This window comes from Rosa rugosa, chromosome 7 (assembly GCF_958449725.1).
Source record: "Rosa rugosa chromosome 7, drRosRugo1.1, whole genome shotgun sequence".
Taxonomy (NCBI): domain Eukaryota; kingdom Viridiplantae; phylum Streptophyta; class Magnoliopsida; order Rosales; family Rosaceae; genus Rosa; species Rosa rugosa.
The window spans coordinates 10804724-10829981 of record NC_084826.1 but is presented as its reverse complement, the minus strand read 5'-3'; the positions used below and the strand labels follow the sequence as shown (position 1 = coordinate 10829981).

General features: G+C 38.3%; 5 protein-coding genes across 9 annotated transcripts; 2 read left to right on the top strand and 3 right to left on the bottom strand.

Moving 5' to 3' along the window:
- Nucleotides 1-901: 901 nt before the first annotated feature.
- LOC133721427 (telomere repeat-binding protein 5-like) lies at nucleotides 902-6239 on the top strand. 4 transcript variants are annotated; one of them, XM_062148044.1, is made up of 13 exons: nucleotides 902-1001; nucleotides 1097-1125; nucleotides 1567-1647; nucleotides 2159-2325; nucleotides 2426-3269; nucleotides 3452-3643; nucleotides 3763-3822; nucleotides 3914-3993; nucleotides 4213-4448; nucleotides 4547-4861; nucleotides 4940-5003; nucleotides 5399-5568; nucleotides 5880-6239. In XM_062148044.1, exons 4-12 carry the CDS (start codon nucleotides 2245-2247, stop codon nucleotides 5549-5551), a joined length of 2025 nt encoding a protein of 674 aa, XP_062004028.1. In that variant the 5' UTR covers nucleotides 902-1001; nucleotides 1097-1125; nucleotides 1567-1647; nucleotides 2159-2244; the 3' UTR covers nucleotides 5552-5568; nucleotides 5880-6239. The 4 variants fall into 4 exon arrangements, with proteins under 4 accessions (XP_062004028.1, XP_062004030.1, XP_062004027.1 ...); XM_062148046.1 differs by lacking the exon at nucleotides 5880-6239 and having other exon boundaries at nucleotides 1567-1632; nucleotides 5399-5813; XM_062148043.1 differs by lacking the exon at nucleotides 5880-6239 and having other exon boundaries at nucleotides 5399-5813.
- Nucleotides 6240-7278: 1039 nt separating this feature from the next.
- Nucleotides 7279-10655, top strand: LOC133723889 (scarecrow-like protein 9). The gene is made up of 2 exons (XM_062150758.1): nucleotides 7279-7423; nucleotides 7872-10655. The coding sequence occupies exon 2, from the start codon at nucleotides 7977-7979 to the stop codon at nucleotides 10278-10280; it is 2304 nt and encodes a 767-aa protein (XP_062006742.1). The 5' UTR covers nucleotides 7279-7423; nucleotides 7872-7976; the 3' UTR covers nucleotides 10281-10655.
- Nucleotides 10656-10806: 151 nt separating this feature from the next.
- On the bottom strand, nucleotides 10807-11739 carry LOC133723891 (UPF0161 protein At3g09310). Its single transcript, XM_062150760.1, has 4 exons — nucleotides 11535-11739; nucleotides 11385-11444; nucleotides 11149-11289; nucleotides 10807-11067 (listed from the first exon to the last, which is right to left on the bottom strand). Exons 1-4 carry the CDS (start codon nucleotides 11713-11715, stop codon nucleotides 11009-11011), a joined length of 441 nt encoding a protein of 146 aa, XP_062006744.1. The 5' UTR covers nucleotides 11716-11739; the 3' UTR covers nucleotides 10807-11008.
- A 389-nt stretch (nucleotides 11740-12128) lies between these two features.
- On the bottom strand, nucleotides 12129-15015 carry LOC133723890 (uncharacterized protein At5g02240). Its single transcript, XM_062150759.1, has 7 exons — nucleotides 14616-15015; nucleotides 13813-14084; nucleotides 13660-13696; nucleotides 13469-13566; nucleotides 13268-13329; nucleotides 12672-12795; nucleotides 12129-12543 (listed from the first exon to the last, which is right to left on the bottom strand). The coding sequence occupies exons 1-7, from the start codon at nucleotides 14887-14889 to the stop codon at nucleotides 12424-12426; spliced, it is 987 nt and encodes a 328-aa protein (XP_062006743.1). The 5' UTR covers nucleotides 14890-15015; the 3' UTR covers nucleotides 12129-12423.
- A 1151-nt stretch (nucleotides 15016-16166) lies between these two features.
- LOC133720869 (uncharacterized) lies at nucleotides 16167-18680 on the bottom strand. 2 transcript variants are annotated; one of them, XM_062147346.1, is made up of 9 exons: nucleotides 18523-18680; nucleotides 17815-17891; nucleotides 17658-17723; nucleotides 17484-17581; nucleotides 17337-17374; nucleotides 17155-17242; nucleotides 16729-17067; nucleotides 16571-16636; nucleotides 16167-16437 (listed from the first exon to the last, which is right to left on the bottom strand). In XM_062147346.1, the coding sequence occupies exons 2-9, from the start codon at nucleotides 17876-17878 to the stop codon at nucleotides 16285-16287; spliced, it is 912 nt and encodes a 303-aa protein (XP_062003330.1). In that variant the 5' UTR covers nucleotides 17879-17891; nucleotides 18523-18680; the 3' UTR covers nucleotides 16167-16284. The 2 variants fall into 2 exon arrangements, with proteins under 2 accessions (XP_062003330.1, XP_062003331.1); XM_062147347.1 differs by lacking the exon at nucleotides 18523-18680 and adding an exon at nucleotides 18035-18436.
- Nucleotides 18681-25258: the final 6578 nt, after the last annotated feature.

Here is a 25258-nt window from a genome sequence, read left to right as displayed (position 1 = left end):
ATCGTTCTTTGCCTTTGTTACTATGTTTGCTCTCTCTCTCTCTCTCTCTCTCTTTCTCATGGGGTCAGGGAACCTCATGCCTTTGTGATGTGGTAATGTGGGTAGGGTTTGGTTTAGTTGGTACTTATTTTGGGATTAGAGAAGTAGTCATCGTATATGCACTTTCTAGCTAAAATTGGATGAGAAATTAGCTTTCATATCTCAACTTCTTTCCAACAAACCCCAAGGAGAAGAGGGACATGCCTATAACTTTATCAAGACAAGAATATGGTCACAAGGGTTTTGATAGTTTTTGCAACCATTATTAATGCCTTTCATTGGACTCTACATTACAATTTAAGGTCCCTACAATCCAACATTCACAAAAAGTAATACCTATAATTCCTAGACACGAATTCTAAAGTGGGCACTTACGCAATCCTATATTGCAGAGTGTTTGCTCCTAGATAGGGTTATTAAAGTTCGGGGCGGTATTTAAATTCTAAAGTAAATTTTTTATAAGTGAGAGTAGCTCCGTGATCGTGATTAATAAAATGAAAACATTTGACACACACAGAAACTGATCAATTAAGGCAAACAAATTATTTCATGAACATATTTTGCTGCCACATACACGTGGTAGTTTGGGACAATTTGATAATTTGTACGGTACGGTCAATTGCATTTTCCAATTTACCCCAAAATAAGACGACCAAGGAAACTTTTCTTTCACCCAAAACGAGGGTTTTACTATTTTTGTGAACGAGATAAGATTAACCCCCAATAGTGGAGAGACCTACACGTGTCAGATACAGAAGTGATGTGTCCTAGACGCAGGAACTGGTCCAAGTGGTTTTGTTAACTAGTGCAACCGGTAAACCCCCCCAGGAGTTACCGGCTGGCTCAATTATGAGGATGAGGTTCAAACTTTATAAACAGTTGGGGGGGGGGGGGGTTTAAGAAAACTTGTTGGGTGGTTTTTCTGGGGGTTTTTGGTGATCAGACACAACCCAGTTTCATAGGTGAGAATTATTTTTTTGTAGTTTACAACAAGCACTGTCTTTTTTGGTCCCTCTTCCAAACAAAAATAAGAACTTTAATTCTCTTTGTTTGTCAGGCTGAGATTTCTGTGTTCATCGATCAAAGGTACTTACTTGTTCATGAAAAAATGAGGACCCAGATTATATTTTCTTGCATTTTCTGTTTATACAATCTCAGTTTTTTTTTTTTTTTTTTTTTTGGTTTTGTTTCTTTTCAATTTTCTTCAAGTTTTGATCTTTAATTCTCCTGTCATTTTCATGTCAAGTACTTTTAATGGTGGAATTCCAATTCCACCATTTTGTGAATTTATAGATATATATATATATGATTTTGAAGTAGTTAACTGTATGGAGGCCTGGATTAAACAAATGGGAGAGTCAGGTCTGGTCTCCATGACCATGAGGTGTTTGGGATCTGCCGTTTCTTTGTTCTGCCAGGGTTTAACGTTTTTTACTTGTTGTTTTATTAATGGTATAGATTGTTAATATGCATTTTTAAATTGGTCTTTGTGACATAAGAAAGTGTGATTTTTGTTTTGTTTTGCAGAAATTGAAGGGTGCAATCTAGGTTCTAGTTGGCATATATTGTTTTCTACAATGGGATGAATTTGAGGTTCTGTAATTAACTGTAAGCCTTCTTGTCTGTTTTAACACTGGACATTTACTGTTCCACTCACCTGTGCATTTGATTTTCCTCTGTTTGCTTATTGATACCTTAGGCTAAATTTCATTCCTATTTAGTAAACACTTTCGACGATGTGAAAGTAAATTGGTTTTTTTTTTTCCTCGTTTTCTTGATGAAATGAAAAAGTTGTTGGGGTGATGAATGAAATTGCAGAGGTAAAGATCCATCAGGAAGACTGCATTTGGTTTTGCAGAAAATTTTGGGAACTTTGTTTTGATCATGATCTCCTGTTGTTCAGTGTGTCTTGAGTTTTCCTTTGCTGCATTAAACTGGTCTAGTTGTTGTACTCTTGTTAGCCGCAGAGCTAGATTCTGCTTTAAAAATTGTTTTTCTTCACCAATAGGTATAACTGCTGAAAAGCATGAAAAAACTAAGATCATATTCATGGAAAGAGTATCATTTGATATAAAGAAAGGCCATGATCTGTTTGATTAATTATTTATTTTTTTGACAGGGTCTCATTCAGGCGGCCTTGGAACATAAAGAAAGCTTGTTAAGTTTAGCTAATGACTTTTTCTACTTGTGATGAATCTCTGAGATATGGTACCACAGAGGAGGGTGGATTATGGCTTCAATGGCTACCAAGTGCCTGAGGTTCCTCGAGCTTCTAGATCAGCTAGGGTAAATAAAAGCTCCCATGATCCATCTTATGGTTGCGTGGTAACTTTTCTTTTGTGCGTAAGTAGTTACTCCTGATCTCATTCTGTCATCCTTGGTTTAGGGAAAGGGACCTATCAGGAAGAAACTTGAAGGCAACCAGATTCATGCGTTTGAGATTTTGGCTAGCGTAGCTGGTAAACTATTGGAGAGTGAAAAACCTCTACCTAGTAATGCTTCTAGTGGAAAGGTTCCTCATTACACGTTTGATGATACCATAAGGAAGCAACAAAATAAAGGAAACTCATTGAAGGAAGAACCTTGTGAGTGGGGAAGCTGTGATGAAGAAGCCTCTTTCCGTGCCTGTGGGGTGCAAGGGCAAAGTCATACTCTGAATCAGTTTTCACATCCACAAGAAAACTTTAGTTTTGAGATGAGCGGGACATCAAAAAGTAATGATCACTCGGGGAAGGTTTGTTTTGCTAAAAAGTTGGGTACAGTTGATAGCAGTTCTTCTTGTGGAAGCTATTCTAACAAAGTAATCAGTGACTGTTTCTTATCTGGGGATTATATTGAAGAGGAAGAGAAAGCACATGTTGTACTAAAGAGGAAACTAGAGGCTGAACCATCAAAGGATACAAGTGTAAAGGATGGAAAAGCCAATGTTTTAGTCTGTTCAGAAGATTTGCTAGAAATGGAAGGAAAGCCTCCTGAATTGGTCAGTTCTGAACATGTTGTAAAGGTTCCTTTTTCAGGGGAATGCAAAATTCATGGTTCTTTCCCCTGCCATTGTGTTAAAGTAGTTAGTAGAGATGATGACGAAAATTCTGTTGGGTATGTCGAACCCTGTACCATAGTAGAGGAGTTTGAGCACACACCTGTTGGTGATAGGAAAATAAAGAATCTGTCAGCATCCAAGCACCGGAGAATAGCTCCAGATATGAAGATTGGGGGTTATCATAGAACTGGTAATTGGCTTTACAATTCACTGTTGTTTTAAGTAAGGTACAGTACAGGTGCTATGATTAGTCTGTTAGGTTCCATGGAACCCTCTTTCACTAGCATACTTCTAGTGTATTGATCACACCTTTCTAGACAGTTATGTTCTTTATGATATATAATAGCTTTGATGTTGAATTAATGCCTTTAGATGGGAAAATAAAGCAAGTTTACCGTAATGGGAGACCTTGTTACGCACATCAAAGATCACAGAAGATTTATCCTTTTAAGAAGAGAAATTTCTTTAACCGGAGGCCATTTACTACGTCTGATAGAGGCTGTAACTGTGAAAACATATGTAGTTCACCTGACAAGAGAGAAGACGGTAGCAACTGCAACGCAGGTTCGAGGATGATTGCTGTCTACTTTTCGTATCGTATATACTCTCTTCATTTGCACTTAGGCTTTAGGTTTTAGGTATATGTTCAAGTTTGGTTGGAATAATCCAGCTCTTACATGCAGCAATTGGACGGTCATCCTCAACAACAGGTCGAGAACCTTCCAAGTCCAATGATCGTAATGGTAAGAGTGTCTGTGAGGACCTCGAGTGCAGTCTTTCTTCATATTTGTCGTTTACTCTGAAGTTTCTTACACACTTCCTTTTGTTAATCAGTGAGGCTGAGTATTAAATCCTTCAAAGTTCCCGAACTTTTCTTTGAAATTCCTACAACTGCGACTGTTGGTTCATTGAAGGTATGTGTTCTCCCTGAGGTCACGGGCTCATAAATTACTGGTTGTGGCATATTTTTCCTGGGTTTGTACTTTTGCGACACCAGTATGAAGAATCGTGAGGCATTTTCTTTCCATTTCTTGCATAGATTGTTATTCTCTTGATTATGTTGGGAATTGGGAAGTCATATTATTATATTCCAATTTAATTGGTGATAAATCTGATAGATAATTTTTGTGTAGAGGACAGTAATGGAGGCAGTAACTTCTATACTTGGAGAGGGATTACATGTTGGGATCCTGGTTCAGGGAAAGAAGGTCAGAGATGACAACAAAACATTACTTCAGACTGGGATTTCGCATGATGACAAGCTTGACAATTTGGGTTTTACCTTGGAGCCCAAACATTCAAAGCTTATGCATTCTCAATGCGGCAATGATCCTTCCTCTGTTTCTGGCAGAACTCAAGAGTTAACCAGGTAATGATATTATAAGTAGCTAATGAAATGAACAATCATGTAGTAGTTCTTTACCCTCTGTTGAAGCTCATATATATGGCATTATGTTCTGTTTTCAGGCATTCTGCATCTTTGGTCTCACGACCAGGGACTTCAAATGTCTCCCTGAATCCTCCAGTAACCAATTTGGGTAGCTGTGTTGACAAAGACTTGAATGCAGTGCCCTCTCTTGCTAGTACTTCAATTGACAAAACCCCACCAGCATCCCAAGCTCTGGTTGCAGTTCCACCAATTAACGCAAAGCCACTGGCTGTGGTTCCTTTTCATAGGAGATCTGGGCATCCAGCATATGTACAGCGCCGGATGAGGAGACCTTTCTCTGTTTCAGAAGTAGAAGCATTGGTTCAGGCTGTTGAGAAACTTGGAACAGGAAGGTTGGTTTGCTTATTGTCCTTTTTGCTAGGGTTGATGAATATTTAGTCGTACAACGCGTCTACTTTCTTGCTTTCCAGGTGGCGTGATGTTAAAATGCGTGCTTTTGATAATGCAAAACATCGAACTTATGTGGATTTGAAGGTGAGCGTTCTATTTAATTTACAGAGTAGAAATGTTTTTTATTTTTTTCAATAATTTTTCGGCAAAACTTCCTGAATGGTTTGTAAATTATACCAACAAAAATTCGCTTTCATCGCCTATTAAATTTTAAGCTATTTTTTTATATCTTCTTTCATCCTCGTTTCTATTATTTTTATGTAACATATAGGAAGATGGCATAAGATATCAAATTGTATCGAATTAGATTTCTGGCTGTGAATATACCAAGTCTTTTCTTAACTTCTTCTAGTTGGGATCAAGGCTTTGTCAAGTTTGAATAGTTAAACACCATGTGCACCCTTAATATTGGCTTTGGTCTCAAAGCAGTTGGGAAATGTAGAATTTTTAAGCAAATGTGGAAAATGGGAATGGTGCAGGACAAGTGGAAAACATTGGTGCACACAGCAAGGATCTCACCTCAGCAAAGGAGAGGAGAACCTGTTCCTCAGGAGCTTTTGGACAGAGTCCTAGCCGCCCATGCCTACTGGTCTCAGCGGCAAGCCAAGCAGCAGCTCAGAGCAGCAGCCTGAGAACGGGGATGTAGCAGGTAAATAAAGCTTAACTTAAGAATTTGCAATCTCGCGATTTCGTAAATTGTATGTAAAGCTGACAGATAGAAAAATTGTCATGTAAATGACCCTAATGTAATATGCTACTTTCACTCGATTCACTAGATGCCAAGCCAGCTTTTCTTTCCCAGTTTAACAGTCTTGTGTGTTATGTAAATGATTGTTTCTGCAACAAGAATATGCTCACAGTTGATTCACTTTTGATCCCCTGGTTGAATTTTCACATCTGTTGTCTTCTTTTTCTTTTTTTCTTTCTTGCGATGAAAGTGTTATTGATAACATGTACCAGGAAATGAGCACATCACATGCAGCACATCATATTACCAATTGTTGGATTCTCTGTCAGAGATTTTATTCTCCAGCAAGTCAATTTTGTCAATCCTCTTAATCAAGATGTACAATTACTGTACTGAACACATGGATTACAAATCTGTACTACCAAATCATGTGTAGAATTACATATGTGAGCTTCTCGTTGGTGGATTATGTTAGAGGCATGTGATCAACTGGGGTTTGCCAAGTTTTTTAAGGCTCATTGTAACCAGAATCATCTATGGCATTAAGTATTAGGTTAGGTCAGGTCAGCTCTTAATATAAGCACAACCTTGTAAGATCCATGATTAAATATTAGATTTTGCCTTGAATTCCAGATTTGGAGAGGATTCGATTTCTACTAAAAACAAAGTCCTATGTATTTGGTCGATGAAATGCATTGGCATGGAAAAAGATAGTAATGGCCAAACATGTTTTTGACCAATGACCATCAAACACCATTCTTCAAAGTTTGGTTTTTTTTCATTGCATTGTTGGTGGAAAACAAAGCCCAAAAGAATGAGTCAACTTTCAAACGCGATGGACACGTTTTTCACTCTCAATCTGAATCATAATTTGGTGGTCCTCTCTGCTTTTTGATTTCCTTCTCACAGTTTCATTCTTGGATTGGTGGTCCTTTACTGCTTTCGCAAATATGCCCGCCCTCTTATGTTCTTATTCTTTTTCCTTCCTTCTTTCTTACTCATTTCCATTTCTGAGTGATTCTGTAACATTTTGAGAATGAATGGGATTCTCTCATTGATCTATGTCTCTACTACATTTTGTAAAGGTGAAGGATTGGGATTCCCACTAAAATCAACAAAGTTACATACTTGATTTTAAAGTTTTATGGAGGCATATTTCTAAAGGGTGAGTAATATAGACTTCACTGAGTGATAGTAAGTAGAACGTGCTAACAAAGATATCTATCTATATATAAAAGGTTGTCCTAAAATGCAAATTCCTCATCATAGTTTGAAATCTATGACTTGTCTACTTGACCCAAAAATTTATGGTTATCCTCACAACAGTAAAGAAAATACCATAGCAAATTAGCAATACATGGACAAACTACCGAAACAAGTGAAGGTGGAATTCCATCAGACTCAAAAGTCAAAACCATGGCCCGTGAAACCGTGAAAGTGAGAGAAGATCCAAATCAATGACTGAGGTTCAATGTTTCAGACAAAAATAAAAAGGAAGAGTGAGATTGTCTTGCAACAGACAAAGTACGTGTCCACGTGGGATGGGGGTTGAAGTCCAGACGACCATAATAGTTAGTGGGAGAAGAGAAAGAGGTCGATTCAGTGGGAGAATTGACCCCCAAAAAAAAAAAAAAAAAGGTCAGTTGGAAAACGACCGGCTATAAGCGGTGACATTGGAACGGTCCCTAAATCAACGGCTGTCTTTCGTCCAATAACCCGGTAAACACAACCTTAAAAAACCACGAGACCTCCTCTGAGTTCCATTTAGATGAAGCTGTTCTGACTCTCTCTCTCAGTGAGCTCAGGCAACTCAAAGGTGAGAGCTTTTACTATGTTTGAGGTTCTGTTCCTGAGCATTTCTGTGTTGTTGTCTTATTGTTAAAGTTTTCTTTGTTTATATAGTTGACCTTCAAATTGAAATAGATAATGCCCTTTAGATTTTATAGATAAATTCAGTTTCTTTCTCTGATTATGTTATGAAATTTTTAGTCTTTTCCTTGGGTGAAGAAAATTTTATTGGTTTTTGAATCGTATTGTAATGGGTTGAAGAAGGAAACTAAATTTGGAAGGAAATTCTTTTGCTTTTGATGAAGATGCCAAGTGCTTTTGGATTTGGCGTTTTTCTGTGGATACTATAGAGTTGGAAGTTCATAATTAAATTTAGTTTAAGACTCGATTGCTTGTGCATCTCTGAAGGGGCCATGTTTTGAGATCTGCTTGGGGAGGTTTTGATTTTCATTCTTGTATTTTAATGGTTTTTATAGGGTTGAAGGAGGAATCTAATTTGCAAGGAAATTCTGCTGCTTTTGAAAAACTGTACTGGGATTTGGAGTTGGATTTGGGATTTGTCTGTTGAGATTACACAGTCGATGACAATGGATCCGCGTCTGCGGAGTTTCTCTGATTCTTTAAATGGAGTTCGATTAAGCAACCGACCTTTTTCCATTCTTTCACATCAGAACATTGTGCCCCAATCCCCATTTAGTAGTCATCCTTTCTTAGGTAGCGATTATAGGGAATTCAATTACCCTAGACCCGATCTAACCCCAAATGATTTATCGTCTGTCTCGAGCTTGAGTCATGAGGAGGAAGATTGTGACTTTTCAGATGAAGTCTTGAAATACATTAACCAGATGCTTATGGAAGAAGACATGGAGGATAAGACTTGCATGCTTCAAGAGTCTTTGGAACTTCAAGCAGCCGAGAAGTCATTCTATGATGTCCTTGGAAAGAAATATCCCCCTTCCCCAGAAGTAAACCATGATTTTTCAGTTCCATATGGTGAGATCCCAGATGATGGTTTCTCGGGAAACAGCAGCAACTATATTACTTCTAGTAGTAGTAACAGTGGTTTCTCTGGAAGTGGCAGCAGCTATATTACTAGTAGTAGTAACAGTGGTAGCTATTTCAGTGATGGTACCTGGATTCAAAGTCCAGGTGGATATATGTCTCAATTTCAAGGTCTTCCACCTTATAACATTTCCCATTCATCGTATGGCTCTTCAACTATGGTCAGTAGCCTGGATGGGCTGGTGGAATCTCCTAGTAGCAGTCTTCACGTCCCTGATTTCAGTACTGAGACTCGATCTGTTTGGCAGTTCAATAAGGGGGTTGAAGAGGCTAGTAGGTTTCTTCCTGGTGAGACTAATTTGGTTGTTGATCTTGATGTGAATTGGTTGTCGGCTCAAGCTTTGAAGGTTAGGACTGATGAGGAAGTTGTTAAACCGGAGAAAAAGGATGAAGGGGAGTGTTCTCCCGGTGGTCCAAGGGGGAGGAAGAATCCGTATAGGGAGGATGATGAGGATGTGGAAGAAAATAGGAGTAGCAAGCAAGCGGCAGTTTCTACTGAATCTACTCTGCGATCAGAGATGTTTGATAAGATTTTGCTTTGTAGCTTAGGGGAGGGTAAAGAGCACTTAATATCCAAACGGGAGCAGTTGCAGAATGGAATGATCAAAAGTGTGCCTCAGAAAGAGAAATCCAAAGGATCAAATGGAGGAAAAGGTCGTGGTAAGAAACAAAGTGGTAACAAAAAGGATGTTGTGGATTTGAGAAGTCTCCTTATTACTGTTGCACAAGCAGTTGCAGCTGATGATCATAGGACTGCAAATGAGCTGCTGAAGAAGGTGAGGCTGCATTCTTCGCCTTTTGGAGATGGGGCTCAGAGACTGGCTCATTGCTTTGCTGATGGCCTCGAGGCTCGCTTGGCTGGTACTGGTAGCCAGATCTATAAAGGCTTTGTTAGCAAAAGAACACCTGCTGCTGATGTCTTGAAAGCTTACCATCTTTTCCTTGCTGCATGTCCATTTACTAAGATATCTAATTTTGTCTCAAACAAGACCATAATGACTTCATCACAAAAAGCGATGAGACTCCATGTCATAGATTTTGGTATCCATTATGGTTTCCAATGGCCTACCCTTATTCAGAGGATCGCAATGAGGGAGGGTGGACCCCCAAAGCTTCGGATTACTGGAATTGAATTTCCACAACCAGGATTCCGGCCAGCTGAAGGAGTAGAGGAAACAGGACGTCGCTTGGCAGCTTATGCTGAGACGTTCCACGTGCCATTTGAGTACAATGCTATTGCAAAGAAATGGGAAAACATTACACTTGAGGAACTAAAAATTGGAAGGGATGAGTTTCTTGTTGTGAACTGTTTGTATCGGGGTAAGAACTTGCTTGATGAAAGTGTGGCTGTGGACAGTGCTCGAAATAGGGTTCTTAATCTGATAAGGAGAACTAATCCAGACATTTTCATCCATGGAGTTATTAATGGAGCATACAATGCCCCCTTTTTTGTCACCAGGTTCCGAGAGGCTTTATTTCATTTTTCTTCAATGTTTGACATGCTCGAAACAGTTGTACCCCGCGAGGATCGGGAGAGGATGGTGATTGAGAAAGAGATAATTGGCAGGGAGGCTTTGAATGTTATAGCTTGTGAGGGATGGGAAAGAGTGGAAAGGCCAGAATCCTACAAGCAGTGGCAGGTCCGCAACTTGAGGGCTGGGTTTGTGCAAATACCTTTCGACAGAGAACTTGTGAAGCTGGCGGCTCGGAAAGTGAAATCTAGTTACCACAAGGATTTTGTTATCGATGAAGATGGGCGCTGGCTGTTGCAGGGATGGAAGGGACGGACCATATTTGCCATTTCTGCTTGGAAACCTTCGTAAGGAGCTTGAAAGCCACATTATTAGTGCTTGTAATCTGCTTCTTAGCTTTTCAAGGGGATACCGGGTTGAGTCAAGGTACTTGTGTTAATCGATTTATGCTCTTCATAAGTCGATTGCTTCATTGATAATTTGGCAGGTAAATGTGGTAGCTGGTTTCGATCGTTGATTTTGATTATTGTAACACTGTCATAGAGTACTGCTTTGATGTTCCTTTGTAGACATCTTTCAGAATTATCAGACAACACTTCTCTTCACTAGTTGATAGTAGTAGTGATGTACATTTACTCCACTAGGGGTATTCTGATTTCAGCTTAGATAAAATATAATTTTTCCTTTTCTTCGAGTTTGTTTAATACCTGCTTGTGTGTTATGAAAGCATCCCTTTTGATTATATAGTTCACTAGTCATCCTGAAGCAAAGGTGCTTCTTCATTGCACAATGAGACCCACCAACTGATATTTGCCAATATAATCATTCATCCTTTATTCCTTTGATTTGGTACCACATTAGCACCAATCCTTATACCATATATATATATATATATATATATATATCATGGATTAGACAGTAGTGACTATATATAATCATTCTTCTGCCTATAAAATAATGCAATCTAGGCTCATCTTTATGCAATCATTTTGAATTTAATTTCAACCATGTATGACTATGGCACACAATGCTTATAACAGACACCAGAATTTCATAGCAGAACAACAAATGGGATTGTGTTATTCTTCAGGCATATTTGTCTCATTGAACCATCGAGGAGGATCATAACCAGAACCACCTGCAAAAAAAAAACAACCGAATTCAAATAAACACAAAAGACCCAAAATCAAATACAAGAAAATCAAGAACAAGAAATTACCTAGGGGATTGCAGCGGCAGAGACGCCAAGCAGTCAAGACTGTACCTTTTGCAACCCCATATCTCTTGTAAGCTTCCATCGAGTACTCACTGCAAGTCGGTACGTACCGGCAACTTTTCGGCATCAAAGGCGAAATCTCCCCTGTTTTTTTTCACACCAAAATTGCAACAATTTTAGTAACAACTTGCTTAAACCCACCATTCCCAGTTTTTTCACAGAAACAAAAAGAAGCTTACTTTTGTAGAATTTGAGCATCGACAACGCGGCTTTGACTCCCAAACTGTTCACTTCCTTATCTGATACACAATCCAACTTGAACGATTTCAATTTGTTGCTGAAATTGAAGTTGGGGTTTTTGGGGAGTGAGTGACAAGTGTAGTAAGTACCTTGTGGACTGTTTGGGTCGGAGTCTGAGTCTCCATTCGAGCAATTGATTACTCGGCGCCGTCGAGAATTCAAGGTATTGAGTTGGGTTCGGTAAATTTTGCGGGAATTGAAGTTAGGGTTTTGGGATTGGGGCTGAACAGCTAAACCCAGAGGTTGATGGTAGTTAAGTACAACCGCCATTTTCAGCTGCGTTTGAGAAGTGGAGCTAACTTTATTTATAGGTTCGCGAGGACGACGTCGTTTCGTGTGTTCAAGTAAAAAAAGTAATAACCTTCAATAGCTACATTTGAACGATTTCATTTTGAGTAAATGATACAAACAGTTCCTAAAATTTGGGTCAATTTTACACCGGTTCTCAACACTCTAAAACAATGGGATAGTTTTAGAATATTGGGAACTAAAGGGTCGAATGACCCAAAATTCTGGGACCGTTTGTTTATAAAAACTCTTTCATTTGTATGGTCTTCTTGTCATCTTGTGTAGAAATTATCATAGTATCATATATTCGCAATCAATTGGTGATGTTTTTTTTAACCCAAATTGGACACAGGCTTTTGATATGAACAATATAAATAAGCAGGGGGAAAACCAAATTTCCTTGTAAAACTAGCATAGCTCCCATTATCAAGAAGGGTAGTCATACATCAAACCTAGATTATTAGAAGTTGAGAGCACCCAATAAAGATGTACCCTTTTATAAGCTAGGGGATGAAACCCCTTGAATACAACTCTAAGATTGCTTCACTGCCATAGACATGCTCATATACTAGTTATTGCTCTTCTTTCCCCACAAGAGTAAATCTCAAATCTTGTTTGCAGGCATTACAACAAGATGGAAATGAGATGTTTTAACATAACACTTGAGGCAGAAATTGGGACAGCAGTAAATCAAAAACGAGTGGTGATCTGGGAAAAGAGAGCCTTGAAATCTTTGGTAGGTGTTCCGGTTCCCTCAGGCTTTGAGGCTAAATCAAATGCCTTGTTTTTGGCCTCCTCAAATTGCAATGCCTGATCAAAATAAAGGGTCATAAAAAAGTAAGCAAATCAGTAGAATGCACCACCACTCCACCAGTGACCAAAAATGGACGGCTTCCCAGGAAATTAGGAAATTGTTCATTTTGACAGCACATATATACCTGAACGCAGACTTCTGCGACGTCAGCCCTAGCAATGGTTCTTGTCTCTGTCTTCAGAAGCTCGTCATCTTTCCCAATAAGAAGTTCACGGATACCACCTTCTTTGTCTTGCAAGCCTCCAGCCCTGATCAGCCATAAAGCTCCAAGTTAATTGGCTAGTCAAAGAGAATTACGCGAATAAATGATCATGTAGTGACTGGTATCCATCATTACCAGCTACCAAAATGTGGTGATTTGAATACACTTGACTGGTATGCTCATATCCAAAAGTTGTAATTATATCACAGTAAAACTTGAAAGGAAACTGAATCTAGATTTTTGTATTTGGTTCGAGCAACTAAGCTTCAGTACCCTAAGCTATGAGGGACCACAAGAACAATGTATTCTGTGGGCGTTTCAGAAGTTCTCTAACATCTTTTGTTGAAAATTAGAGTATAAAAGTCAAAGCAAAGTAGGTACCAATGCTCAGGCTTACTACTTTTTCAGTTGCGAGGTTTGCTGCCATTAAGACACATGATTATAAGAAAAACCAGCCAATGACATTATAAGATCCACCAACTAAGAATACTGTGCTTGAGGATTACAACTGGACCAACCTTATGATTGTGTATGGAATACCAGAGTCAGCCAAGTACTCCTCTGCCTTCCTCTTCCAAACCTGTTTAGCAGACATTTGGATCATACTTTTTTAATTATAATATAAGCAGGATGAAATTTCATTTCCACAAATATTAGGCTTGAGTGCTTGACAGCTACCAGAAAAGGAGGTAATTCAAATGTAGACAGGGATTACTAACCAAGATATTTCCATTACCCAAGCTGTTAAGGGGGTTACTCAAATCAGTTCCACCCATAGACCCAACCAATACAATTTGCTTCACTCCCGCAGCCTTAGCTGTTAAGAATCATTATACATAATCAAAATTGACATAATGCTAGAACAAACCATGTTCAAATAACAAGTGGAAAGAAGGATAAAAAAATCTACCAGCATCAATTTGGTTTTTCTGTCCAAGCCAATCAACCTAAGAAGCAAAACCATGTATTAAAACAAGGAGGATAAACAATGGTTACAAAAACAACTGTTACAACGACTTCCTACTTACCAAGATTCTAATCATAACAATGGTTGAAAAATTACCTGTTCAGGATACTGGCCATCTTCAAAGTAGAACTCGGGCCTCCCACCCTTGCTTGGATTATAACCAGGTTTCATCTTTGGCACAGCACTCGTAAGGATCACGAGGGCATCGATACCTTGGATCGCAGGTACAACGCTGTCGGCATCTGTTATATCTCCAACATAAAGATCATCTGATCCACCAATTTTAGCTTTGCTCTCTTCTGTTCTAACCAGACCTCTAGCAACATACTGATCAGACCTCTCCTTCAACTTCTTATAAACTATCTGGCCTGTGAAAATCAACCAACAACACATTACACTCGCAATCTCTTCCTTAACATAAAAAAAAAAAAAAAAAAAAAAGGTCCCCTCCCACTTTCATGGACATAGATCTGAGCAACACCTCAAAATATACACAATTCAGAAAATGACTTCATATCAGTCCTAATTGCATTTGTCAGCCAAACTTGCAATCACACATGCTTCTCCACACAACCACCTAATTGCATCTCTCTTTCTAGTTTCTACTCCTACACTGTTGGACTTCATGAATGTAATTGGTCCACTTCAAATTTCACCCCTAAATAACCATTTTCTATTGCAGCTACAAACAAGAACAGAGCTCTTTAATCTATTGACTCACTGACTCAGCATCAATAACCCAGCAAAAAAATAAAAAAAAATAAATAATGTAAATTTCAGTGCAAAACCACATAAACAACTGAACCCATCTTGACTTTAACAATTAATATAAAAAAGATTCAATCTTTTAACAATTCAACACAACCAAGACCAAGAGAGAATGAGAAAAAAAAAGGTACCAGTTCTACCACCAGCTCCAGTGACAAGGACTGTGCTTGTACCCGAATCCGCCATCGCCGTTATAGCCACTCCTCTCCTAAAACCCTTCCTCACCCTCTTTTCAAGACTCAAAGATAAAGATGAAGCAGAGAACAATGAACTGGAATACTTATAAGAAGAAAGACTCGACCTTTGTGGAAATGCGACCCGACTACATTTATGACACTGACGGAACTTATTGTAATGATCTGATATCACCAACTGGACACGTGGTCCAGCTGCCACCGTTGCCATCTTTGATGATCAGACCTTAGTTGTACGGACCAATTTCCATATACCCACAAAAATGAAAAATGCAACCCCAAATTCTTGAACCAGAGCTTGTATAGAAGGAGAAAAGCTAAAACCTTTGCTGGTTCATTCTTTGCCTATCACCTAAAACCTTATCTCTGACAGTTTCAAATTTTTGTGACTCAGTTACTGTGTGAGTTTAAATTCTCTCAACTCTTTACCACTTGATTATGACATAATGTATCTTTCTGCTTTATGGATTCTATTTGCTTGGCAAAAATACATGTCCACAGCTCAGAAGCTCGATCTGCTTGCACGGCTCATAATGCACATAACTCTAGTCATTACAATGTAGTTGGATTAATTTGTTAGGTGCTTCACAAATCACAACCACAACATTAACTAATCTAACGGTTTCAGAATATAGAGTATTAAAATTTTGGTGTCACTCTAGAAGACTCATTTCTAATTGTAGCCACGGAAATTCTTTAAACCGGTTTCTTTCCCAACTACCCAACTAATCAAGGCTATGTGAAGAAAATGAATGCTATTCACACACACTACTCTCACTAAACAACACAAAACCTATTGCAATTTTCTTTGAAGTTATTAGTTAATTCAAGAAACTTCATGTGATTTTTAGTCAATGATGTCAACCCAGGTGTCTAGTAGTGTCTAATGACTCCACATTTCATTGTCATCAATAAGCTTAAAATATCAAACTACATATGATAATCACCTGTGATCTAGGACATATCGTTTTCACACTGCTTCTAGCGGATCAATTATGCCACGCACTTGAATTATCAAATGTAGATACGCATGTGTGTCCCTTTCGATACAATTGTCGAGTTATTTACATACAACTAAACTTTTTGTTATTATATACATCGCGTGATTATCATGAAGTTAGATTCTAATAATTATAACTGCTTTGGCCTATGCTTCCATTGATCGAGGCAAAGGAGTGAGATAGACGTCAAAGAAACGTCCACGTTAATAGTCTAAAGAAAAATATTGAATGTTCCATTCAGTTTCATCAAAAAACATAACTCTAAACTCATGCTTTAGCAATTCTATACTCAAAATAATCAATCCTAAATCTCATATCGTCATTTTCATGATGAGTATTTTTGTTGTGAAGTCCCTTGTCAGATTTTATCGAGTTAGATCCATTAGCAATTTGTGCTCCTCTCGTAAACTATCCCATCCATTAGTAAATCCAGACTAATTACTTGGTAAATCTGGACTACTCTCAAGCATGTATATTAGAATTAAAATCAAAGATGAATTATATATCTTTATTATAAATAGACAAATGGGGATTGAGACCCCAAAAACATGATTTTTTTTTTTTGTTCTCAAAGAAACTAGTGCATGTTGGCACAAATTAATACTCTAAGCTGTGACTGAAGTTTCCACCGCTACTTTTCCCGGGTAACCAACTTCAGATTTCCTATCAGCTTCCCAAAGCTCTGGCAGTGCTTCCCTCAGATTGTGGATGCTTTCTAGTGCAAAGTCAGCACCTTTAACTCTCTGTGATGTGCCAACCTGTACATTTAATAAAATTAAAACCATCAGTTAGTGACCAAATCCTTGATTCTATATGTTATCTGTAGTCCTATCCTATCTAATTATGCCAATAATTTGTGGTATAAAAATTATAAAGTTTCCAGTGACTTACCAGCACAGTGTGAAGACCCACTCTTTTGCCAGCTTGTATGTTCCTGACACTATCTTCAAAGAACAGCTGAACCATCCAAAATTTAAAAACATTAGTAAATATGGTAGTGTGGTAAATGATATTCAAGTAAAACCATGAGAGAGAAATATATAACTTACTGTTCTCTGAGGGTTAATGTGGGCTATCTCGAGGGCTTTTTCTATGGCAGCTTCGGATGGCTTGCACACAATTGGGGTTTTGGGTAATTTTGAAGAGGGGTTTGCTTGAGCAAAATGGGCAATGATGTCAAAAATCTCAGAGCTACTAGTAGTTGTTGTGGTGGCAGGAATTTGAGCAGTGCTTAATCCCACAAACTCAATGTCATCTTCATCATCAGAAACAGTGCTTTTGTGAATAGGGTTGAGGGTCTCAAAGCAGATAATTCCCTCAAAGCAATCTTCTAAACCAAGCCTGCTTAGTGCTTTAGCAGCATGGACCTTGTCTGCATTTGTGAATATCTGTTCCACATAGAAAACAGAATCAATTAGAAGAAAGTTTAAACCTTTGGCCTTACTAGGATATTAAGTAAATGACTAGGTGCTTACAATTTTCCTGTAAGGCAGGTTGAGCAAAAGACTCCTCAAAACAGGGTCTGGTTTGATGTTCTCATAAGGTAATCTACCATGGACAAAACTGTTGCATAGAAAATCCATAGGTTAATAACACTTCAGGACCAAAAAAGCCAAGAATATGCCAAAGAATGATCAAATAGAAAGGCTTTTCTCACCTGTGGTATTCATCATAGTCAAAGTCATAGCCAATTGCCTGCAAGGAAGAAAACCCAAAATACGTATTTCATTAATGAGCTTCTTAGCAATTAAAAAAAACAAATTCCAAAAGAAGATGGGAGGGGGGGGGGAATATCAAACAGTACCCTAAGTCCAGCCATTGTAGTTCCATAATTCTTGTACAGCAGGTTACCCAATTCAGGGATGATGCTCCTCTCAATGCCAAGCTTTTCAACCATATAATCTACAATAAAAAAGAACATAGGGAGGTCAAATATATGCATTAGTAGAAAATAAATATAGTTAACAAAATTAGTTACCTTCTATGTTATTGCGGCAAGCAGTAGCAACACCAGTACTTAGGGGATAAAGGGTATCATCTAGATCTGCAAATAAGTTCAAACAAGTGGTTAAGATGGAACTTTCCAAGGTATTTTCAGAATTTGACATGAAAATTACCATAAGGAAAAGTCTTACCAAATAGAAGACAATCATATTTTGGCCTCTGAGCCTGCCTGTAACGGTCTTCATGGAACTCCATTTGATCAGAAAACCTTCAGAAGATGGCAAAAAGAAGTGAATACCAAGTTGCATGATAGCTTTAATCCAAACAAGCTTATATTAAGTTTCTTTTGAGGCTGAAACTGATTTTTTTTCATTGCAGAAGTAATTAGTGGCCCTTATTGACTCAGATTACCACCAAAAGAGGAAAAGGGTATGCACAGGGGGACAAACTGATTCTGAGGCCAGCACCAGGAAGCTAGGTAGGATAAGGCTTTCCTAGTTTCTGAATGGACAATCCACAACCTCTAGTATAAACTGAATCAAGAAGAGGTGGACCAATGGCTTTGATTGGTGTTATCTAAACTCTAATGTATGTTCACCTAATAACTTAAAAGATGTGCTTACTTTATGTAAGCACATAGATTACTGCCTAAAGCTACAATCAAAGTAAGTGTAAACAAAGTTCATGTGTTTTATGAAGCACTTTCTACAGTGTATCATAACTTTAGGGAGCAGGTACTACTCATTGAAGGGTCTTTCCAAGAAGAACTAAAAACAATGATATTTTATTTGGATGAAGAAGAAAAAGATGATCATGCCAATCTGGTATGATCAAAACCCAAATCTTCATAATAAGGAGTACTGGAAATGCAATAACATTTCTATGACCATGAAACTCACCAGATTAGAATGTGACTACCCGATAAGGGAGAGAAAGAAAGAAACTGAAAGAGAGTTTCTTCCTTGCAAGAAGAGAACTCTGAAGAGAGAAAGCAATGCTCTTTGCTTAAAGGTGTTGAAGAAATGATGGAGTGGGAGGAGGAATGAGAGAGGCAGAGGCGGGTTTATATAGGCAAAGATTGGCTTAATTCCCACGAGTTTCTGAATTTTTTAATGGCTAACTCAATTATTTTTTTCATCTTAATCACGTTCGGTTAATTTAAAAAATTCCATTAAAGTAAACAATAAAATGAGGAGGAGGAGGAGATCGAAGGTAACAGGAAAGAAAGCAGGAAATTCTGAAGGGCTGAAAAAGTTGAACAGGATGTTGTATTTTGTGGACTCCCTCTATTTGTCGAGAAATTTCCAGTTTTGCCACCACCTTACTCTACCCTTTCAGGTCCAAATTATCCCTTACAAATTTTCCTAATTCCATACACACCCTTGTTTAGAAAACTAGACTGACTAATGGTGACTGGTTAATTGTCCAAAGCTAGTGGATGCCAACCATGCATGATAATCTCTATATTATGTTCTGATGTCTGATCTAATCAAAATCAAACATTAATTCTAGCCAGGGAGGTATATGATATGATGCGTGTGGAACATACTTAGCTAAAATGCCGTGAGAAACTGTGATGGCTAATTTGGGAGAAAAAAACAGTCTAAATAACTAAGGAGTTATTAGGAAAAAAACTTGCTTACAACTCTATTTTTTCATATATATATATATATATATATATATATATATATATATATATATATATATATATATATATTTTTTTTTTTTTTTGAGAAAATTAAGCAAGTTTCTGAATATGGTACTAAATTTTGTTTTGAGAATATGGTTGCGACCTAGGATGTCTAGTTTTGGATCCATTAATCTGGATCCTTCTGGAATCATGCTCCATCCAACGATGACCCAGTTAAACTGATCACCAGTAAGGACAAAAGCCAGCATATATAGGAGTAGGATGGTCTGATTCACTCTTTCGCACTATCATCAAAAAATATTTCATGAATAGCTTGGTTTAAACAATACTAAACTCACCATATTATAGTGTCCTCCTCTAGTTCCATTTTGAATCTGGATATTTCTAACAAGCGAAATAATAATATTTGCAAACACATTATTTGATAAATAAATGGGGATCATCCTACTAACTACTTTGTTCATCCTAATTCTCTTCTCACCCTACATATATTTTTTTAATTGCAAGTTTACTTTGTTCACCCATTTGCAGTACCCAAAATACACTTTTCCAATGCAGGATTTAACTGAATTTTTTTCTTCTATTTGGCTTCCTCCGCGTCTTTCTCAGTTCTTTTTGGTTTCATTCTCGTCTCTCTCAGTCAATTAGTCTCATGAAGTCTTTGTCAATCAGTCTCATAAACAAAGAAACATTAAAATAAAAATGCGATTATCTCATTTTCAGGCTCCAAGTTGGTGTTTTCAGACTTCATCATGATATATTTTGAGGCATAAAAGTTGTTGGCACACAACATAAGAACGATTGAAGATGATGATTGCTAAGAAAGAAAGAGTTAAGGTTTAACAATGAATGAAAAGATTAAAAATGAAATTTAATACTGTGTTTTGGTATATATAATAAAGAAAATAAATTTGTAATTTTTAATAAAATATTATCTTTTATTATAATTTTATATTAAAATATTTTAATTTTTCAATAAATCAGAAATTTGTTAATTCTACATCGGGTCGGTGTTAATCAATGAGATGAGCACGACAATGCTAACATACGGCCGGTGTTAATCAATGAGCGTCCACACTTGTCATTGCATATGGTATTTACTTTATTCATTTAATCATTTTGTTTTGGAAAGAAGGGAAGTTGAAAGGCAAATCAAGTCTAAAGACCAATTATTGGTCAATCAGAAAAACTGATATTTTATGCATTCAATTTCAAACAATCATGGAAGGTGTTCATTTACTGCTGACTTAGTAGATTGGTTTATTTCTTTATCAAAGTTTTGGTTGAATTTGTACTTGATTAACTTTCAGTATATATATATATATATATATATATATATATACAGTTGTGGTATCTCTAACGAGCAAAATCATATAGTTAAGCTATACACATTTTCCATGCTCGATCGAGAAAAAATGAACAGCAAAGCTAGCTATTACATCATCATTAACATGCAGAACACGCACTGGTTTTGTAGGTTCATACTGCCTACAAATATAAACAAAGATGATAACTTGTATGATGCGGATCAATTGCCCAAAATATTCAATACTAGCTAGTTGATTCAGTATTTTAAATCAATAGACTGTGGATGAAGCTAGGTAGCTAGATATGTCTGTATCTTCAATATTAATTTTCTGTGAATTATATACCAGAGATTAATAACCTCCATAATTGGGGCGGGGGCATGTCAATATGTCATATTCAATTTTAAATGATTGTAGATGGTATATATGATTGCTGTGCTATCTATCCTATACAATTTTTGTATGAATAATTGGTCGAAGTAGTCTTTAAATAATACAGGTGTCATTGCAATGATGCATGTTTACTTCTTATATGGGCAATACTTTACATCCGCTTAGCCAGTTGCCAACGCAAAGATATATATTGTGATTTGTGATCCATCTTGCTTCTTTCAAATTCTAATACTAAACATATGATGCATGACATCAATAAAACGTTTTCTATGTTGGCCTTACTGAACCCCTTTTATTTGCAAGTGGATCTGTACGTACAGATATATATATCTCACCTAAACTTGACTTGATATACATTTTCATTGACTATTCCTAATGATTTAATTTTCCCAAGTTCAGTAAATGTTTAACATTTGTATCTTAGAATTCTTTTTTTTTTTTTGAGGGAAATGGAAGTGATGGATGTTTGATTAGAGCATTTTTAGCAATGCTAGTCATTTTTGAGTCAAATTTTAGCCAAAATAGCTAAAAATTCATTTTAGCTAGTCACTTTAGAAATACATCTGCATCAGTGCTCTCTATTTTAGCTAGGTTTGAATTTATATTATTTTTTAAATGAAGATTAAATAGTTTAAATGTATTTATAAATTGCATAAAATAACTTACAATTAATGTTTTAAATTATAGAGAGCCTCATCTCGCTCTCTATATTTAGGAGCGAGATAGCTAAAAGTTATAATTGAGAGTCACTTAGGAGTCTGGTGCAGCTGCTAAAATAGATAAAAAGGTAAACATGCTCTCCAAAATAGCTAAGAAGCCAAAATAGAGAGTCTGCTAAAGATGCTCTAAGATGATGTTTGGAGGGAGTGAGGGACAGATCGAAGTCGTCGAGGAGAGAGAGAATGAAGGATCAGAGTTGAGGAGAGAGAGTGATGGTGAGAGGACTCATAGGAGAAATCAGAGAGAGTCAAGAGGACTCAGAGGACAGACTAGAGAGAGAAAGTCGAGCCGTCGAGCCTCGAGAAGAGAGAGAAAGTGAACAAATGCGCACCGCCTAGCGCCCAATTCACCGCCTGGACCGCCAAAACGCCCGCCTACTCCGTCTAGGCTCCCGTCGAAATACAAGCTGATTTCCCTTGTCGCCTTGCCCAAAATCGGGGCGGTCAGTCTGCGCCTAGCGCCTAGGCAGCCACCCAGACCGATTTTTAGAACACTGATTAAACATACCTTACAGCTATAACATTAAATAATGTACCTCTAGAATAGGGAGCCAATAAATCACATAGCAATGAAAATTTTATACTAATACAAACCATTATACGAACTAAATTCTTGATGACATTTCATCAAATACAATGAATGCGGCAATGCGCCGCAATGAAAAGTAAAAAAACAAAAACAAAACAAAGAACATTGTTCTCCCTAATCTTAATCACATGCAAGAACAAATATTATCAATAGTAAGAATCAAATAACTTAAGGGTGCGTCTATTTCCACCTTACTAAATACTTTGTTCACCCTATAACAAAAAAATTTCTTTAAATCCCAAAATTGTCCTTAACAACAATTATTAACAAAAAACAATGAAAATGAGAAATCAATTTTGTTTTAATTAAAACTTTACCCAACAGACATCTTAATTATGAATTATCATAACAGCTTTCTATACCAAAAAAAAAAAATTATCATCTTAGGTTCTTCATCGCTATCCAACCAAACAAATAATTAGACTAAATTTTCAAGCTATAGCAACAAGTGAAAAGCATTGTTGATTAGTATATTTTGTTCTACTTCATGTAACTCGTGTTTAATTCTATGTTATAATAGTTTTTTTTTTTTTTTTTTGAACCAAACCCAAATCCGGGTGCTGATAGATATATTCATCTAAAGCTAGAATAGGCCGTTACATACCCTTCCGCTGCCATGTACAGACAGACAAGAAGATAGTGGTAGTACCCACAGTGATACATAGAAATAGACCCACTCATTAGACATGTCATGGACGTAGACATAGCGGAGATCCTCCTTTGGTACTACTCCAGAGGCGCTAGAGATACATAGAGTGCACATAACGTGCATTAGCTTCCTAACAGGAACTTTATTGTAAAAGACTAAGCTAATACATAATTAATGCACTAGGGCCAAAGTCCTAGCCCAAAACTCAAAGCCCAACTAGGGCAGCCACCACAACAAGTCCACCCAAGGCCCATTCAGTTGGTCCGGTCCAGTCCACCAACACCATCTGCTCTCCCGTCGTTCACAACAGTCAAAGCGAAGCTCCCTCAGCCGCACGCCGCCATGACCGGCACCGCCTCGATCCCCTCCGCAGCTGTCCCACTGCCTGCGACCCACACCCCCACAGGCCCCGACGTTGCAACCCACGCATAGAGAAAACCAAACCAATCCAGATCGTCGCAACACCACCGCAGAGAAAAGCCTAAACCCCGATCCCGGTCTCCTGCCACACACCGCCATCGAGTCTGCTCCTTGGCGCCGTCGATCAAGAAAAACAGTCATCAAAGCTAGATCTCCGCTCCCATTTGAACGACCACCACCACACACCATCCCAGCCAAACCCTCCGACAAGCCCCAAGCAAACTCATCTGATGGAACCCCTTGAGCAATAGCCATCAATTACCCGTCCGGCAGCAGTCCCCATGACAGCGGCGAGGCCAGAGGCCAGCCCGGAGTCCGGACGCCGCCAGACGAGAATGAATTCTTAGATCGGAAAAAGTCCGGCCTTTAGGGTTCTCGAGGAGAGAGAGATTAGGTCCAACTGTTATAATAGTTGATGAAGGGAGAAAATAGAGAAAAGAAAAAGAAAAAAAGAAAAAAGAGTAAAAAGAAACTAGAAGGCATGGCCATGGGGTTGATGGTGTGCTAATTTTCTTTTTCTTTTTTCGTTTCCGATTTCACATTTTCAATGGTAATATCTTTTTTTCTTTTTAAAATTATTTGAGGGTGAAATTAGAAATTTCATATAAAAATTTAATTGTAGGGTGAACAAAGCATTTGATAGGGTGGAAATAGCCTCACCCATAACTTAATGGGTCCTTGACCCAAAGCCCCAAAATGAGGGAAAATTATCCCACTTACCCCAGCAAGAGATTTTTGTTCTCACTTGCCCATTTTAAAACAAAATGACAATTTCACCCTAAGCTAATTAATGAATTTACATCGTGCCTCTATGTCTCTCTCCTCTCTCCACGATCTGAACTCTCTCTCTCTCTCTCTCTCATCCCTCTCCGTTTGCTCTCTCTCTCTCTCTCTCTCTCCCTCTCATCGCTCTCCGACCTGCTCTCTCTCTCTCTCTCATTCCTCTCCGATCTGCTCTCTCTCTCCGTCTCTCTCTCTCTCATCGCTCCCGGATCTCCAACTCCGGCGAGGTTCGACCTCTCGCCCAGGTTCTGCTGCAACTCGCAGGGGAGCTCGACAGCGTCCAACCGCTGTCGCTCTGACAACGACCGCGTCCAACTGCTGCAACGCCCCAGATTCCGTGCAACTCGCCGGTGAGCTCGACCGCGTCCAACTGCCTCGCTGGTGCTGGTCGACTTTTGCTCGGATTCTGCTGCAGCTCGCCCAAGCTCGGCCGGCGCTGACAACGACGACCACACGACGTCTTCGATGGCCTCCTGGACGCCGCCGGTGCTCGACCCAGGCTGTGGCAGAGGAGAAAGGTGATTGGGTGCCCAGAGCTTTTCTCTAGGTGCCCAAATCAATTTCTAGTTTTTTTTTTTTTTTTTTTTTAAGTAACAGGACAGAAGGAAAGGAAAAAGGAAAAAAAAAAGTTTTGAATGTCTATTGCTCTCTAATTGACGTCTATTACCCCTCTATTGGAGGGCAATAGACGGCTATTGGGGGGCAATAGACGTTTTGAATTTATGTAATCTCCTTGTTTTTTTCTGTAATCAAAGTTTTATTTGTCTAAATTTAGGGAGATTAGTTCTCATTTTGGCAACTGAAAGTCCTATTGGGGGGTAATAGACGTCTATTGGGGGGCAATACATGGCTGATGGTCGTCTATTGGGGGGCAATACATGGCTGATAGTCGTCTATTGGGGGGCAATACATGGTTGATAGTCGTCTATTGGGGGGCAATACATGGCTGATAGTCGTCTATTGGGGGGCAATACATGGTTGATAGTCGTCTATTGGGAGGCAATAGATGTCTATTGGGGGCAAAAAAACTTTCCAGTGAGATTTCAGCAAATTCCGGTGGGCGGCAGCCGGTGACCGGATTCCGGCGAAAGTTGGCCGGAATCCGGCGGCCGGTGACCGGATTT